Source organism: Oncorhynchus nerka, linkage group LG12 (genome assembly GCF_034236695.1).
Source record: "Oncorhynchus nerka isolate Pitt River linkage group LG12, Oner_Uvic_2.0, whole genome shotgun sequence".
Classification (NCBI taxonomy): Eukaryota; Metazoa; Chordata; class Actinopteri; order Salmoniformes; family Salmonidae; genus Oncorhynchus; species Oncorhynchus nerka.
In genome coordinates this window covers 36,255,035-36,272,404 of record NC_088407.1, presented here as the reverse complement: position 1 = coordinate 36,272,404, position 17,370 = coordinate 36,255,035, and the positions used below count along the sequence as shown (strand labels likewise).

At 44.9% G+C, this 17,370-nt stretch overlaps 1 protein-coding gene across 5 annotated transcripts in view; it reads left to right on the top strand.

Annotated features, from left to right (window-relative positions):
- LOC115139084 (VPS10 domain-containing receptor SorCS2-like) overlaps positions 1-17,370 on the top strand; it is a 347,718-nt gene that overhangs the window by 292,319 nt on the left and 38,029 nt on the right. For all 5 annotated transcript variants that reach the window (XM_065025557.1, XM_065025555.1, XM_065025556.1 and 2 more), the window contains exon 11: positions 10,677-10,779. In XM_065025557.1, the coding sequence (XP_064881629.1) occupies positions 10,677-10,779 (103 nt within the window). The remainder of the gene's footprint in view (positions 1-10,676; positions 10,780-17,370) is intronic.

Here is a 17,370-nt window from a genome sequence, read left to right as displayed (position 1 = left end):
ACATTCTACCAGACCTGCACAACCTACATACATTCTACCAGACCTGCACAACCTACATACATTCTACCAGACCTGCACTACCTACATACATTATACCAGACCTGCACTACCTACATACATTATACCAGACCTGCACTACCTACATACATTCTACCAGACCTGCACAACCTACATACATTATACCAGACCTGCACTACCTACATACATTCTACCAGACCTGCACTACCTACATACATTCTACCAGACCTGCACAACCTACATACATTATACCAGACCTGCACTACCTACATACATTATACCAGACCTGCAGACTACCATTATACTACATACATTATACCAGACCTATACCAGACCTGCACAACCTACATACATTATACCAGACCTGCACTACCTACATACATTATACCAGACCTGCACAACCTACATACATTCTACCAGACCTGCACTACCTACATACATTCTGCCAGACCTGCACTACCTACATACATTATACCAGACCTGCACTACCTACATACATTATACCAGACCTGCACTACCTACATACATTATACCAGACCTGCACTACCTACATACATTATACCAGACCTGCAATACCTACATACATTATACCAGACCTGCACTACCTACATACATTATACCAGACCTGCACTACCTACATACATTATACCAGACCTGCAATACCTACATACATTCTGCCAGACCTGCACTACCTACATACATTCTACCAGACCTGCAATACCTACATACATTATACCAGACCTGCAATACCTACATACATTATACCAGACCTGCACAACCTACATACATTATACCAGACCTGCACTACCTACATACATTATACCAGACCTGCACTACCTACATACATTCTACCAGACCTGCACTACCTACATACATTCTACCAGACCTGCACTACCTACATACATTATACCAGACCTGCACTACCTACATACATTATACCAGACCTGCACAACCTACATACATTATACCAGACCTGCACTACCTACATACATTATACCAGACCTGCACTACCTACATACATTATACCAGACCTGCACTACCTACATACATTATACCAGACCTGCACTACCTACATACATTCTACCAGACCTGCACAACCTACATACATTCTACCAGACCTGCACTACCTACATACATTATACCAGACCTGCACTACCTACATACATTATACCAGACCTGCACAACCTACATACATTATACCAGACCTGCACTACCTACATACATTATACCAGACCTGCACTACCTACATACATTATACCAGACCTGCACTACCTACATACATTATACCAGACCTGCACAACCTACATACATTCTACCAGACCTGCACAACCTACATACATTCTACCAGACCTGCACTACCTACATACATTCTACCAGACCTGCACTACCTACATACATTCTACCAGACCTGCACTACCTACATACATTATACCAGACCTGCACTACCTACATACATTCTACCAGACCTGCACAACCTACATACATTATACCAGACCTGCACTACCTACATACATTATACCAGACCTGCACAACCTACATACATTCTACCAGACCTGCACAACCTACATACATTCTACCAGACCTGCACTACCTACATACATTATACCAGACCTGCACTACCTACATACATTATACCAGACCTGCACAACCTACATACATTATACCAGACCTGCACAACCTACATACATTCTACCAGACCTGCACTACCTACATACATTATACCAGACCTGCACTACCTACATACATTCTACCAGACCTGCACTACCTACATACATTCTACCAGACCTGCACTACCTACATACATTTTATTCAGAGTGATATACAGGAGCAATTAGGATTAAGTGCCTTGCTCAAAATGTCGGCTCGGAGATTCAAAGCAGCGACCTTTCGGTTACTCGTCCAGCGCTCTTAACTGCTAGACTTCCTGCCTTCCGCACATACAGCAACCTTCACCAATCCAGTCCATAGGCCTACATATAAGTGATTACTTCTAGGATGGAAGGAAATAAGGATGCAGTTTTGAAGCATTGGAACAGGCCATGGTCTTTTCAGGACTCATACGAAGTCATACAAAGTCATACGAAGTACGCCTATAGCCATGTAACATAGACAGAGAGAGAGCCCACTTTTCAAATAGAACCATCAATCAATCTGACAGAGTTCCACATAGACAGAGATATCATCTTCATGCGTTGGGTACAGGGAGTCATAAAGACAGGCACAAAGCCAGGGAATGAGACACTGACAGACTGACACCCATATCTCACCATAACGACCGCCTATAACACAAATCGGCCATTTTAGAACACCCATGTCTCAGAGCGACTACGACCCCCAATACCACCGTCCTTGTTTATCCACGCCCCGCCCCGGCCGTTGCGGTAAAACCAGGTTACAGGTCCGACAGACAGCTTTATATCCCCTAACAACAACACTTTTCACCCTACGATGTCACAAGTGGTGTAATGCGAACAATGCTACGGCTATACCTTCATGACATGTCTCAAAGCACACTAGAAGAGTAATGGCCATTGAATAGAAGGATGACGGTTTGTAAATGACTATTAAAAGAATCCATGTACCTTAGATTAATGTGGGTAATCTTTGTTTAATCTACTGCCTAATAGCGCAGCAAAGTCCTTTTAAATTGGCTTCTTTTTTTTCACGTAAGTGATTTACTGTTTAGCGTTGCAAGGGCCAGATACAAGCGATTTGACTCAGTGCAGGTGCAACGTGATACCATCTGTACTGGGGGCTAGCCAGGGCAGCTAATGTTTTTACTGACATGGGAAGAGTGTAGGCTGAGAGAGAGAGAGAGAGAGAGAGAGAGAGAGAGAGAGACTTTTTGACTTTTGGTCTTTCTTTATTGAAACATTCTCAATTCATTTAAAACTCACCCCCCCACTCCTAAAATAAAAATAAAAATATATCCTGTACAAATCACCATACACAAAAACCTCTCCTACAACCGTATATCCAAAACATCTTCCCCAGCAATACAGACAGCCCCCCAACACACCATATCTCCTCAAACATCTCCACACATTTGATCATTTTATAGAACTCAAACTCAACCCTAAGGCGCGCAGAGACCATCCCATTAAACAGTAGTAAAGGGTCTGTTATCCCCCACCTTTGACCCTGTTCCTCCTTGTTAGCCAAATAGCTAACTTTGCCTGAGCAAACAGAAAATTCAACAAAACACATTTTTCTTTCTCCTTACTCGAATACCTGTATCCCATTATAAACATCCCAACAGCAAAAACCACCCCCAACCTGTCACACAGACATTCCAACAGAGACATTAATGGCATTAACCTGGTGCACACAGAAAACACATGAATTACAGTTTCTTTCATTTGACAGAAAGGACACCCCTGCCCAATTCCCGGATCAACCCGTGCCAACCAGCTGTTAGTGGCCAGGGCTCCATGAAGAACCCTCCACTGGAGGTCCCCTGACCTCTTTGGTACTGGGGGTTTGTAGAGCGCCCTCCATCTAAAACCCACCATACTCTCCGCCCCACATACCCCCTGCCACTGATGTGCCTTCACTCCTGTTAGGCTTCTAATGCTCCTAACCTTAACACAGAGGTTGTAGAGGGCTTTACCTCCCACCCCCTCAAACTCCCCAGGCTCGGAGTGTTAAAATCTAACAAGTCCTCCAGACCCCCTTGCCAGTCTCCAGTCTCTGCCGTCACCTGCAGTGGCGGGAACATTGGTGGCCCCTCTCCCTTTGGCCTCTCAAACACCCCCTTACCGGCTCAGACAGTGCCTCCTGGACCTCCTCCAGGAATCTCTCCAGCAGCCTAAGAGACGTTATTCCTGTTTGTTGCGCCAAGACCTCCGGGTTTTCCACCCCTCCTCTCCCAGCAGTCTCAGGTCACCCAGCCTTTGTAAACCCCCTGCCATCAGTTGCCTCTGCAGGTTGGCCGACTGAACCGATCTCAAAGGGATGGCTGGGTTGTGGAAGATAGGCTCCTCCCACACCCACTGCCCAGGCTCCACACCCCTTCTCGTGTGGGTCTTAGCAGCTGCCAGGCCCTCAGCACCGCAGAGTAAAACTCTGAGAGACCTGCTGTACTCAGCCTCTCCAGCTTCATGAGGAACAGCTGCCGGTCCAACCCTAATCCGCCAGCTCTCCTCAGCAGCGCGCATGCTGGTTCCCTCCAGCCAACATCAGTGTGGTACAGCAGTCTCTGCACCGCCTTTAGTCGGAAAGCAGCCATCCTGCTCTCCAGTTCCACCAGGCCCTGTCCTCCTTCGTGGACGGTCATGTACAAAACTGCTGCCTTCAGCCAGTGATGTCCCGACCAAAAGAAGTCCACCAGCTTGCGTTGCAGGTCTGCAAGCAGACCGGCGGGGGTTGAGGACAGCCAGTTTATGCCACAAGGAAGATGCCACCAGGTTGTTGATTATCAGCACCCTCCCTCTATATGACACTTGGGACAGGAGCCACCTCCACCTGGCCAGTCTTGACACCACTGCCTGTGACAGCCCCTCCCAGTTCTTGCTGACCCACCTCTCCGAGCCCAGGTACACCCCCAACACTTTAAGCCCTTCACAACCCCACTGCAAACCCCTGGAAGCAGAGGAGGAGCCCTATCCCCCATGCCCCACATAACAGAGCTTTGCTCTTTCCCCAGTTTACCTTAGCTGATGAAGCTCCCTCGTACACCTTCAGACTGGTCTCTAGTTCCTGCATATCTTGCCCATCCCTGACCATCACAGAAACATCATCTGCATATGCTGAGACTGCTATTCCTGTCACCACATCCATGCCTGTCCAGCACACTCCCCGCAGTCTCCTGCGTAGCAGTCCTAAAAAAGGCTCAATGGCTAGTGTGTACAGCTGCCCAGATAGAGGGCATCCTTGTCTAATCCCCCGTCTCACCCAGACTGGCCTACTGAGCCCCCTCCCACCTTAACCATACATGACGCCCCAGCATACAACAGCTTCACACAGGTCACAAAACTCTTCCCAAACCCAAACACAGACATCACATTAAACAGATACTCATGATCCACTCTATCAAAAGCCTTCTCTTGATCTAAAGAGACCAGTCCAAAGTTCACATTAGAACCTCTCGACAAGTCCAACATGTCCCTAATCAAGAACAAGTTGTCCGTGATTGAGCGTCCCGGTACACAATATGTCTGGTCCTTGTGTATTATAGAGTCCAGATGGGACTTCAGTCTGTTAGAGAGGACCTTGGCAAAAATCTTGTAGTCCGCACAGAGTAATGCCACAGGCCTCCAGTTCTTAAGTTCACACAAGTCCCCTTTTTTGGGCAGGAGAGTCAGAGCCGCCCGACGGCAGCTCATCGGCAACTCTCCTACCCCGACGCATTCACGCAACACGCAAAAGAAATCCTGTCCAATTGTTCCCCAGAATTTTTGTAAAATTCCACTGGAAGTCCATCGACCCCGGGTGCACGACCGGGGACATCTGGGTTACTGCCTCTGCCAGTTCATGTGACAACAGAGGAATGTCCATTTCATCCCTCTGTGCCCGAGAGAGCTTAGGGAGTCCTTCGAACAAGACCTGAGCACACATAGGATCACACATTTCTGCCCTATACAATTCAGTATAAAACTCCACAGTCCGCTCCCGCATCTCCCCCACCACAGAGGTCACCCTCCCATCAGACAGCCGTAGACAATGCATACCCTTGGCTTCACTGCTCTGTCTTTCCAAACCAAAGAAGAAGGAGCTGGGAGCATCCATCTCCTTGAGCATGGAGAACCTAGCTCTTACAAGTGCTCCCTTTGCTTTAACCTGGAAAAAACTGCCCAGGTCCCTACGTAATCGGCTAAGTTAGCCTGGAGGCCTACATTGCCTTGCCCCACCATCTCTACCTCCATCTCACTAATACACCGCTCTAGTTCCCCAATACTCTCCTAGCCTCTGAGGATGAGAGAGCTGTGTACTGTTGACAGAAAAGCCGAATTTGCACTTTCCCCACATCCCACCATTGACTCAGAGACTCATACTCCTCTCTTCGCTGCCCCCATCTTTCCCAAAAGTCTGGAAACCTGAGCAAAAGGTGGCATCTTGTAAGAGCTTTACATTGAACTTCAATAAGATGCCTGCCGGGGCCCTGGTGAAATAGACAGCCGAGCCATGGTTATGTGGTGATCCGAAAACCCCACTGGGAGAATGGTAGCACCCAGCAGCCTATTGCTCTGATTCCTGGACATGTAAAACGATCAAGTCGAGCTGCACTCACCCTAGCCCCAAAACCTTCACCCACGTATACTGTCTTGTGTTTGGATGTTTAGTTCTCCAAACATCCACTAGGTCAAACTGATTAAAGATGTCCCTTAACACTCCCACTGACACTGAATGAGGCTCTTCCCCATTTCTATCTTTTGTAAAATCCATTGTACAGTTCCAGTCACCTCCGATCACCAGCGTCTCCTCAGGCGCTACTTGTGAGAGTTCCTGTCTAAGACTCCCAAATAGAACCCCTCTTTCTCTCCCTGTGTTAGGCGCATACACATTTATAAAGACAAAAACCATGTTGTTAATTTCTGCTTTAACAACAAGCAACCTACCCCTACACACCTCCTTTGAGGAGCAAATTTTTACAGCCAGACCCGGTGCAAAAAGGACTGCCACCCCTGCACTAAGATTTGTCCCATGGCTCAACACACTTGCCCCTTTCCACCAGAGCCCCCAATCAACTTCATTCACCACATCACTATGAGTCTCCTGCAGAAACAACACCTGTACTTTTTTTGTTTTACATATTCACCCAACACACTCCTCTTTCCCGCATCTCTGGCGCCATTTATATTGAGCGAGCCTACCCGAAGAGTCTCCATAAGAAGTGGGAGAAAAGCCAGCAGAGAAATAGACCAATAGCAAAGCTCAAAAAGCCCCAGTGTCAGTAAGAAATTAAACATTTAAACAGTGTCTGAAGGTAAACCTTTACGCACTATTGTGACCCACTTCCTCAACCTAAACCGTTTCCTGGGTGAGAGGGCACCATGCCCCTCATTTCTCATAGCATGTTGTACTGATCTTACAAACTTTCTAGGATCAGGAAAAAAGTCTCAAGATTAACTTTTTTCCCCTTAGTCTCATTCAGGAACCTTGTCAGTTCTCTCAACGTGTACTTAGACCCCTCTGGTTGACTGGCTGTCAGCTCCGGGCCAATTGAAGAGGAGTCTGAAAAAATAACTCCTCATCCTTTTCCTCAGACTCACTTTCCTCCTCTTCTCTATCTCCCACCCTGACCACCTGCCCTTTCTCTCTGTTTAGGGCCTCACCCACAGCAACAGGCAACATTTCCATGGTACCTTTATCCACATCCTTTTTCCTTTTCCTCTTGACACCCTCCTCCTCCCCCTAATCTCTTACACTTCCCCACTATACTCTCCTCATCCACTAGAATAACCTGACTAGACGCAGTATCATCTGCACCACCCTCTATAGCATGACTAGGGCCAGCCTCAGCTACACCACCCTCCATAGCATGACTAGGGCCAGCCTCAGCTACACCACCCTCCATAGCATGACTAGGCCCAGCATCATCTGCACCACCCTCCATAGCATGTCTAGGCCCAGCCTCAGCTACCCCACCATCTCTAGCCTGACTAGACCCAGCCTCTGCTTCTCCACCATCTCTAGCCTGACTAGCCCCAGCCTCATCTACACCACCATCTCTAGCCTGACTAGACCCAGCCTCATCTACACCACCATCTCTAGACTGACTAGGCCCAGCCTCTGCTGTCTGCATCTCCTTACCCCCTGCATTTTGACCTCGATTTCCCCCACTTGCACCCTCACTCCGTCTATGGCCTTTATGTGGGCACGCAAAGCTCTTGTGCCCCAAATCCCCACATTCAAAACACCGTAGACTATCTGTGCTGGCAAAACCTGCATAGAGCCCCTCCCCATGCCTCACTTTGAAATGCACATTTAGCTGTTGCTCATTATTGTTCAGAAACATAAACACTTGCCTCCTGAACGAAACAACGTGCTTAACGGCATCTGCCTGAAAACCTGCTGACAGTACACGGAAACCGCTAGCAAACTTACCAAAACGACTCAGCTCTTTCCTAATTTGATCGTCCGTAATAAACGGAGGCAAATTTGCCACTACAACTCTTGTTGAAGGGGTAGAGAGAGGTGAAATTGACACCAACACATCTCTTACAAATATTCCGCTAGCAATTAGCCTACAGACCAAATTTGCCCTTTTCATGAACACAACCACAGCTTTGTTCATTCTAGAAGCAGAATGTATAAACTCAGCTCCTACCTGTTCACCGACCGCAAGCAGAACCTCCTCCACCTTAACTCCGTTCTCAGGAACACACCTGAATCCATGCTGTATCGACAGCGTCTCGTCCGCGCTAGGCTGAGAAGCCATTGCGCACACTACACCTTCCACCCCCCCCGGAAAGTTACTCTGTCCTCTTCCACCCTAACTTTGAAAAAAAAAACTTTGGATACCGCTAAAAACAAATATTGCATTAACCCTCCACCATAGAAAATAACATGTAAAGAAAAGAATCAAGAAAGTTAGTTAGGATAGAGCTTTCCACACCAAACACTCAAACTCCAAAAACACCCAGCATGCACCGAGAGAGAGAGAGAGAGAGAGAGAGAGATCGTGAAGGAGGCATGAAAGATGGTTCGTGTTGACGGGCCTGCACGGTGCTTTAGGGAGGCACTTAACCTCGTGTGTACAGCCGGAGTCATAGCAACAGGGTTAACGAGGAGAGACAGCATCACGCTAACATACAGGGCCATCTAATGCAGAGTCGTGAATAAATAACAACAGAGAGAGGAGAGGAAGACGGGAAGAAGAGGGGAAAGTGGAGAGAAAGGCTTAAGATTGACACACAAAGAGCGGTGTGAGTCACTCAGTAAAAACACTAAACACACACACTTTGTCCCCTCAGTCACTCTCCACTCAGATGGATGTCAACACACACACTCGCATGTCACGAACACACACACACAATTAACGTACACCCCCACCCACACACACCACGTAAAACAGTCCTTGACCAATATACAGTACCAGTCAAAAGTTTGGACCTACCTACTCATTCAAGGGTTTTTCTTTATTTTGACTATTTTAATAGTGAAGACATCAGAACTATGAAATAACACACATGGAATCATGTAGTAACCCCAAAATATATTTTAGATATTAGATTCCTCAAAGTAGCCACCCTTTGCCTTGATGACAGCGTTGCACGCGCTTGGCATTCTCTCAACCAGGTTCATGAGGTAGTCACCTGGAATGCAGTTAAATTAACAGGTGTGCCTTGTTAAAATTTAATTTGTGGAATTTCTTTCCTTTTTAATGCATTTGAACCAATCAGTTGTGTTGTGACAAGGTAGGGGTGGTAGACAGAAGATAGCCCTATTTGGTAAAACACCAAGTCCATATTATGGCAAGAACAGCTCAAATAGGCAAAGAGAAACAACAGTCCATCATTACGTTAAGACACGAAGGTCAGTCAATCAGGTAAATGTTAGTAAGTTTGAAACTTTGAAGTTTCTTCAAAGGCAGTCGCAAAAACCATCAAGCGCTATGATGAAACTGGCTCTCATGAGGACCGCCACAGGAAAGGAAGACCCAGTTACCTCTGCTGCAAAGGATAAGTTCATTAGAGTTAACTGCACCTCAGAAGTTGCAGCCCAAATAAATGCTTCACAGAGTTCAAGTAACAGACACATCTCAACATCAACTGTTCAAAAGAGACTGCGTGAATCAGGCCCTCATGGTCGATTTTTGCTGCAAAGAAATCACTACTAAAGGACACCAATAAGAAGAAGAGACTTGCTTGGGCCAAGAACCACGAGCAATGGCCATTCAACCGATAGCACAATAGCACAATGACCAAAAAACACACCTCCATACTGTGTAAGGGCTATTTGACCAAGGAGAGTGATGGTGCTGCATCACATGACCTGGCCTCCACAATCACCTGACCTCAAACCAATCGAGATGGTTTGGGAGGAGTTGGACCACAGAGTGAAGTAAAATCAGCCAACAAGTGCTCAGCATATGTAGGAACTCCTCAAGACCGATGGAAAAGCATTCCTCGTGAAGCTGGTTGAGAGAATGCCATCAAGGCAAAAGGTGGCTACTTTGAAAAATCTCAAATATATTTTGATTTGTTTGACACTTTTTTGGTTACTTCTGTCTTATTTCATAGTTTTGATGTCTTCACTATTATTCTACAATGTAGAAACTAGTCAAAATAAAGAAAACACCTTCAATGAGTAGTTGTGTCCAAACTTTTGACTATGTCAAAAAAGTCCCTTAATGTACTGTAATGGTCCTACTCCCTAAATGTCCCAATACAAATTCACTCAGCCCAACAAATGTCACTCTACCCGTCAGAAACTGTCTCTCTGGGGGATTTGGTTTGCTTAACAAACATTACAGGAACTGCTGCGACTCTTTAGCCTATTAGCCTAATATGCTGCGGTGTTGAGCAAAGTGATATGGGAGGGAGAGCGAGAGAGGGAGAGCGAGGGAGGGAGAGGGAGAGATCTGGGATGATATGGCTGGGTTACACACATGGCCACCTAAACAGTAACAAACTCCAACAGACAAACAGGACTTACAGTTCCCAAAACATACTATCCTTTAATTTTCCATAAACTCTCTCTGTCCCGTCTTCTAGCCTGACTGTCACCTCCACCTCCACCTGCGCTGGGCTGACAACCCTTACGTATCAGGGACCGTCCACACCAAAGACTCCGCCCCCGGACTCATCATGGGTGCAGGTGAGTAACCACGACAACCGCCGCCCAGTTACATCATTACTGAAGTGGCCATTAGCTTTACTTATTATTATCTGTATGTGACACTGTAATAGCTTCTGTCTAGGGTCACTAACACTAGGACCCCCTCACAGTTTGCTAGTGAACAGGCTCTGGCTAGGCCTTTTAGCCTAAGTAAGGTTTAGCCTACTTGTTCTAGTTCTAGGGATTACAGCCCCATTATAGGAAGGCAGCTCTGAGCCTGTTGTTTTGCTAGCTCTATGTGCTGTAGTACAATGGAGCCCTCAGGCAGACAGTGGGGCCCCTAAACAAGGCTGGACATAATGCATGCTTACGTCAGGCAGACAGTGGGGCCCCTAAACAAGGCTGGACATAATGCATGCTTACGTCAGGCAGACAGTGGGGCCCCTAAACAAGGCTGGACATAATGCAGGCTTACGTCAGGCAGACACGGTGAAGGAGATCTAGTCGTGGTGCTGTGTGTGTGTTCCGCGGTTCATCAAGCACACTATCCACCAAAATGTTCCCGGAGTGCTCTATTTTTGACAAACCCACAGTATCTGGATTTAAAACATCCCGCTCCTCTAGACGACCTGGATTTACCCCAGAAAGGCAGTGGGTTAGAGGAATGGAGGATACAAAGTACTTCAACCCCAGAGAAGAGTTCCCTCAGTCATTGCTGCTTTTATCTATTGAATATTTGGCATTTCTGTGTGGGCACCCCTGGAGGAAAGCTAAAATAGGGGTCTGTAGGGAAGGGGATAAGTGGGCTGCCTCATCTCCTGAGTGAGTACGAGATGCCACGCCATTCCTTGCATCCCCCCTCCTCTCTTCCCTTATTCCCACTGTTAAGAACGAGAGGAAAATTACCCTCCATCTGAAATTATTTGTCGGCGCAGGAGGCTTTGATCCAACAGATCACCCCCTCCTCCCTAATTTTTACTTCTTCACTCTCTTTTTTATCAAAATGAGACAGTTGGAAGAGCATTTTCGTTCTCGACGCTGTGTTCAAAGGGAGAGCATTAATAGCCTGGAAAGAGTTCTTTGGCTGTCCCCATAAGAGAACCCTTTTTTTGGTTCCAGGTAGGAAAGGGTTTAACCTGGAGCCAAAAGGGTTCTACCTGGAAACAATAAGGTTTCTTCAAAGAGTTCTCCTATGGGGACAGCCAATGAATCCTTTTAGGTTTTAGAAATCACATTTTTTTTGTAGTGCTGTGACTAGGGCTGTTACGTGACCGTATTACCGCCACACCGGCGGTCACGAGTCATGATGGCAGTCAAATTCCATGTGACCGCTTAGTCATGGTAATTGGGCCTACCTGGTACTCCGCACTCTATTGTCCCTCTAATCACTCTGACATCAACACTTCATGAGAGCCCATGAGCTCATGTGGCGCAACATTTCTATAGGCTATGCAATTGTGTGAGAAAACAGAGTGATGGCCTCTATTAAAAAGAGGAGGATCCCATCAGCTTTCTGTAGACTAGGCCTACTATATTTATTTCTCAACCTTCCTAATATTTAGCACATTGCTTCTCTTTAAAACAGGAGTATAGCCTACCTGGCTGGCATGAAAATGAACCACGGGAAACGCGTCCTCCATTTGCTATTTAAGTCCATAGATTACATTTTTTTCCGCTGCTCCTGTTTCGAGACAGGTGTATGATAATGGTCCGTTCTTAATCAAAATAAATATATTTTTAAATATAATAAATATATATATATTTTTTTTAAAGACAAGATTAGATCAAGAATAGTGTGATGGGTGAGAATATTAGACTATCACTTGTGAATGATATATTATCACTTGTGAATGATGACCAGCTTATTAAGGCAAACAGCGCATGTTTTTGTTTGCGACTTTTTGAAATCATAGTCGCACGTATAGGTTTATATCACAACTAAAGTGGCCAAATAGCTTCTTAAAATAAAGCTGATTTTTTTCCGCTTTACAACAGGTGTAGAGCCTAACTGGCATACATACGCAGCAATTTTCACCATTAAAATGCACCTTTATAATAAAAGTATTACATGCATAATCGCATTTGTGGTCACTTTTGAGAATGGTGTTTTCCTGCTAATGGAAGATTTGCGCTTACAGCCTACTGCCATGGTAGTTTATCTACATTTTAAGCTGTCGCATCCCACAACTGTCCCGGACTATGTTTGGGATATTTATTTCTTGCACAGAATATAATAAGTCAACTGTTGTACTATGGGGGATAGTAGATTGACATAGGCTAGTGCTTTTGCTGTTTATTAGACCTACTCATCTTGTTGGCTGATGATAAGTAAATGTGGACAGTTCTTCCAATATCTTCAATATGCGCCTCGGAATTGGATAAGGACGCGCGCAGTTGCATCCCCGATGTGTCTGTCTTCACTTGTAGCCTGTGAGAAAGACCCGACCACGTGACTGAGAGCCATGTGGGTGAGAGGTGCCTCGGCACGCAGCGGGGAGAAGGGAATTATATGTATTATATTCAGCCCAAGGGCACATCGGCCACTGGCCGCAAAAGGCCTGGATTTTTTTAGGGGGATTATGTCCACACAAAGGGGATGCAGCCGGGAAATTCAAGGTATTATCAAGTGAGTCGGCCATCAAGATCTCTTATTTATTTTTGTAGGTGTTTTCTTAAAACTGCCTTGTTGGTGTCACGGATCCCTCTGAAACTTTCATTGCGCACACCTGGCCCCTATTCCCACTGATTGTATTTGTATATAGGTGCCCTTTGGTTTCCATTGGGCGGTCGATTATTGTTACAATGTCCGTTGGTGCATGTGAGTACCTGTGCTGTGTGTTTAGGCTTTCGTGCCCTTGTGGATTGCGCAGATGATTACGGTGCTCGTCCCGCGTGATAATCATTGTGCCCATGTGTTATTTATTCAAGGTACTCCTCGCTCTTTTGTTTTGGGTTTCTACCCTGTGTTTTGTTACGTGTTTGTTTGGTCTTCGTCCCCGTGCCTTTACACGGCACGCCGTAATTTGGGCTTAATAAAAACCCATATTACACATTGCTGCGCCTGTCTCCCGAATCATTCATACCTACATGACAGTTGGTTAAGGGCTTGTAAGTAAGCATTTCACTGTAAGGTCTACACCTGTTGTATCCGGCGCATGTGACAAACACAATTTGATTTGACTTGTCAACTTGCGAATGAGAGACGAAGCAGAGCTCATGCCTTTCATGCAACTTTTTTCAAATCATCATTAGAGTTGCATCATGCAGCCTTAGAATTTATTACAAATCATAACAGATAGCCCAGCATTTCTATCATAAATAAAGTTACACAAATAACTCTAAATGAAGCATATAGGAGTACCTATTTCTTTGTTAACCGCTCAACACAGAATAGCCACATGTTCACACTCCCTCAGATCGTTTGGAGGAAATATCATTTCCATTCTATTCAGTTATGTTCAATTGTATTCAAACTTTAAAATAATATAAAATAATGGCATGGAATTCTAAGCAAATCTTGTCTGCTAAATGAACTAGTGTAGCCAACAGCCATTTGGCACAGCCAGGTCAGGGCCTAACATAAGGACGGCTCAGAATATGTCATTCTGTTCTTCTGAAATCGACTACATTTTCTTCATATCATGTTTCTTTAGACCGGTCTAAAATAAATAATGGATTTATTGTGATGGTGTAGGCTATCTTACATGGATTTATTGTGATGGTGTAGGCTATCTTACATGGATTTATTGTGATGGTGTAGGCTATCTTACATGGATTTATTGTGATGGTGTAGGCTATCTTACATGGATTTATTGTGATGGTGTAGGCTATCTTACATGGATTTATTGTGATGGTGTAGGCTATCTTACATGGATTTATTGTGATGGTGTAGGCTATCTTACATGGATTTATTGTGATGGTGTAGGCTATCTTACATGGATTTATTGTGATGGTGTAGGCTATCTTATGGATTTATTGTGATGGTGTATGGATTTATTGTGATGGTGTAGGCTATCTTACATGGATTTATTGTGATGGTGTAGGCTATCTTACATGGATTTATTGTGATGGTGTAGGCTATCTTACATGGATTTATTGTGATGGTGTAGGCTATCTTACATGGATTTATTGTGATGGTGTAGGCTATCTTACATGGATTTATTGTGATGGTGTAGGCTATCTTACATGGATTTATTGTGATGGTGTAGGCTATCTTACATGGATTTATTGTGATGGTGTAGGCTATCTTACATGGATTTATTGTGATGGTGTAGGCTATCTTACATGGATTTATTGTGATGGTGTAGGCTATCTTACATGGATTTATTGTGATGGTGTAGGCTATCTTACATGGATTTATTGTGATGGTGTAGGCTATCTTACATGGATTTATTGTGATGGTGTAGGCTATCTTACATGGATTTATTAGACTTTTAAACATGTAATTGCTGGACTATTAAGCGCACCTGAATATAAACCGCACCCACTGAATTATTAAAAAATATGTATTTTGTACATAAATACGCCGCACATGTCTATAAGCCGCAGGTGCCTACCGGTACATTGAAACAAATGAACCTGGTCACTATCTTCCTCCTCCTGTGCACTGAAACCACTGAAGTCATCTCCTTCGGTGTCGGAGTTGAATAGCCTCAGAATTGCTTCATCCGATGTTGGCTCGTTTTCATTGTCGCTCTAGTCACTTTCATCCGGAGGCAAATACCCCGCTGAGCTCATGCTGCCCCTTCAACACGCAGCAGTCCAGCCTTTCGAAACCCGTTGATGATAGTGGATTTTTTGACAATGCTCCAGGACCCACTGGCAGACTTGACCATAAGTTGCTCTTCGCATGCAGCCCGTTTTAGTGAAGGATTTCTCCCCACTTGTCATCCAAGACTCCCACTGAACAAGGAGCGCCACCTTAAATGCACAATTTACACTGATGTCGAGTGGCTGCAAATACTTTGGGCCATCTGCTTTTCTTCCCTCTGAAAGCCTTTGTTGTCTTTTTGCACTGAGTCAGTTCCTCAGGCTGCTGTTTCCAACGTCTTATCATCGACTCATTAAGGCCAAGCTCCCGTGCAGCAGCTCTCTTTCCTTTTCCAACAGCCAGATCGATCGCCTTCAACTTGAAAGCTGCATCATATGCATTTCTCCGTGTCTTTGCCATGATGAGGGTGACAAAATTACTACCGTAATCAGAATGATGGGAAGTTTGAGCGCGCTCGATTTACGTCACAGCTCAGTTTTTTGGCGGCATGAATCTTGTGAAAGCGAGAAAAATCCATAAATTAGCTGCGTCATTGTATAAACCGCGAGGTTCAAAGCGTGGGAATAAAGTAGCGGCTTATAGTCCAGCAATTACGGTAGATGTTCCAACGGTCTGCATCAGTGGCTTGTAAGGCTATGCGTGGAAGCCAGCTAAATGTGTTTATGTCAATCAACGGTCAATAACCATGCGACCAGCAGTTATTTGCTTGACAATCACCCGGCTGACAAAATTTCACGACCACCACAGCCCTAGCTGAGACATCCACGGCTGCTGCCTGCTCATTCAATTAACTATTTCTCTCTCTCTCTCCCTCTCTCTCCTGTATATGTTCCTGACAAAAAATATTTTTTTAAGAAAATGCTGAAACATGCAGGAGCTCATCTGATCATGACCTCTAGCCTCTCTCTCTCTCTCTCTCTCTCTCTCTCTCTCTCCTTCCCTCCCTTGATCTCTCCCTCTCCCTCTGTCTCTCTCTCTCCGTCTCTCTCTTGCTCTCTCTCTCCCTCTCTCTCCTGTATATGTTCCTGACAAAAAATCCAAGTTCATATAACTCTAAATCTATATATATTTTTAAGAAAATGCTGAAACATGCAGGAGCTCATCTGATCATGACCTCTAGCCTCTCTCTCTCTCTCTCTCTCTCTCTCTCTCTCTCTCTCTCCTTCCCTCCCTTGATCTCTCCCTCTCCCTCTGTATCTCACTCTCCGTCTCTCTCTTGCTCTCTCTCTCTCTCTCTCTCTCTCTCTCTCTTCCCTCCCTTGATCTCTCCCTCTCCCTCTGTATCTCTCTCTCCGTCTCTCTCTTGCTCTCTCTCTCTCTCTCTCTCTCTCTCAATTCAATTCAATTCAATTCAAGGGGCTTTATTGGCATGGGAAACATGTGTTAACATGTGAGGTAGATAATATACAAAAGTGAAATAAACAATAAAAATGAACAGTAAACCTTACACATACAGAAGTTTCAAAACAATACATTACAAATGTGATATTATATATATATATATATATATATATATATATATATATATATATATATCTAAATATACACAGTGTTTTAACAATGTACAAATGGTTAAAGTACACAAGGGAAAATAAATACGCATAAATATGGGTTGTATTTACAATGGTGTTTGTTCTTCATTGGTTGGCCTTTTCTTGTGGCAACAGGTCACCAATCTTGCTGCTGTGATGGCACACTATGGTATTTCACCCAGTAGATATGGGAGTTTATCGAAATTGGATTTGTTTTCTAATTCTTTGTGGAGCTGTGTAATCTGAGGGAAATATGTCTCTCTAATATGGTCATACATTGGGCAGGAGGTTAGGAAGTGCAGCTCAGTTTCCACCTCATTTTGTGGG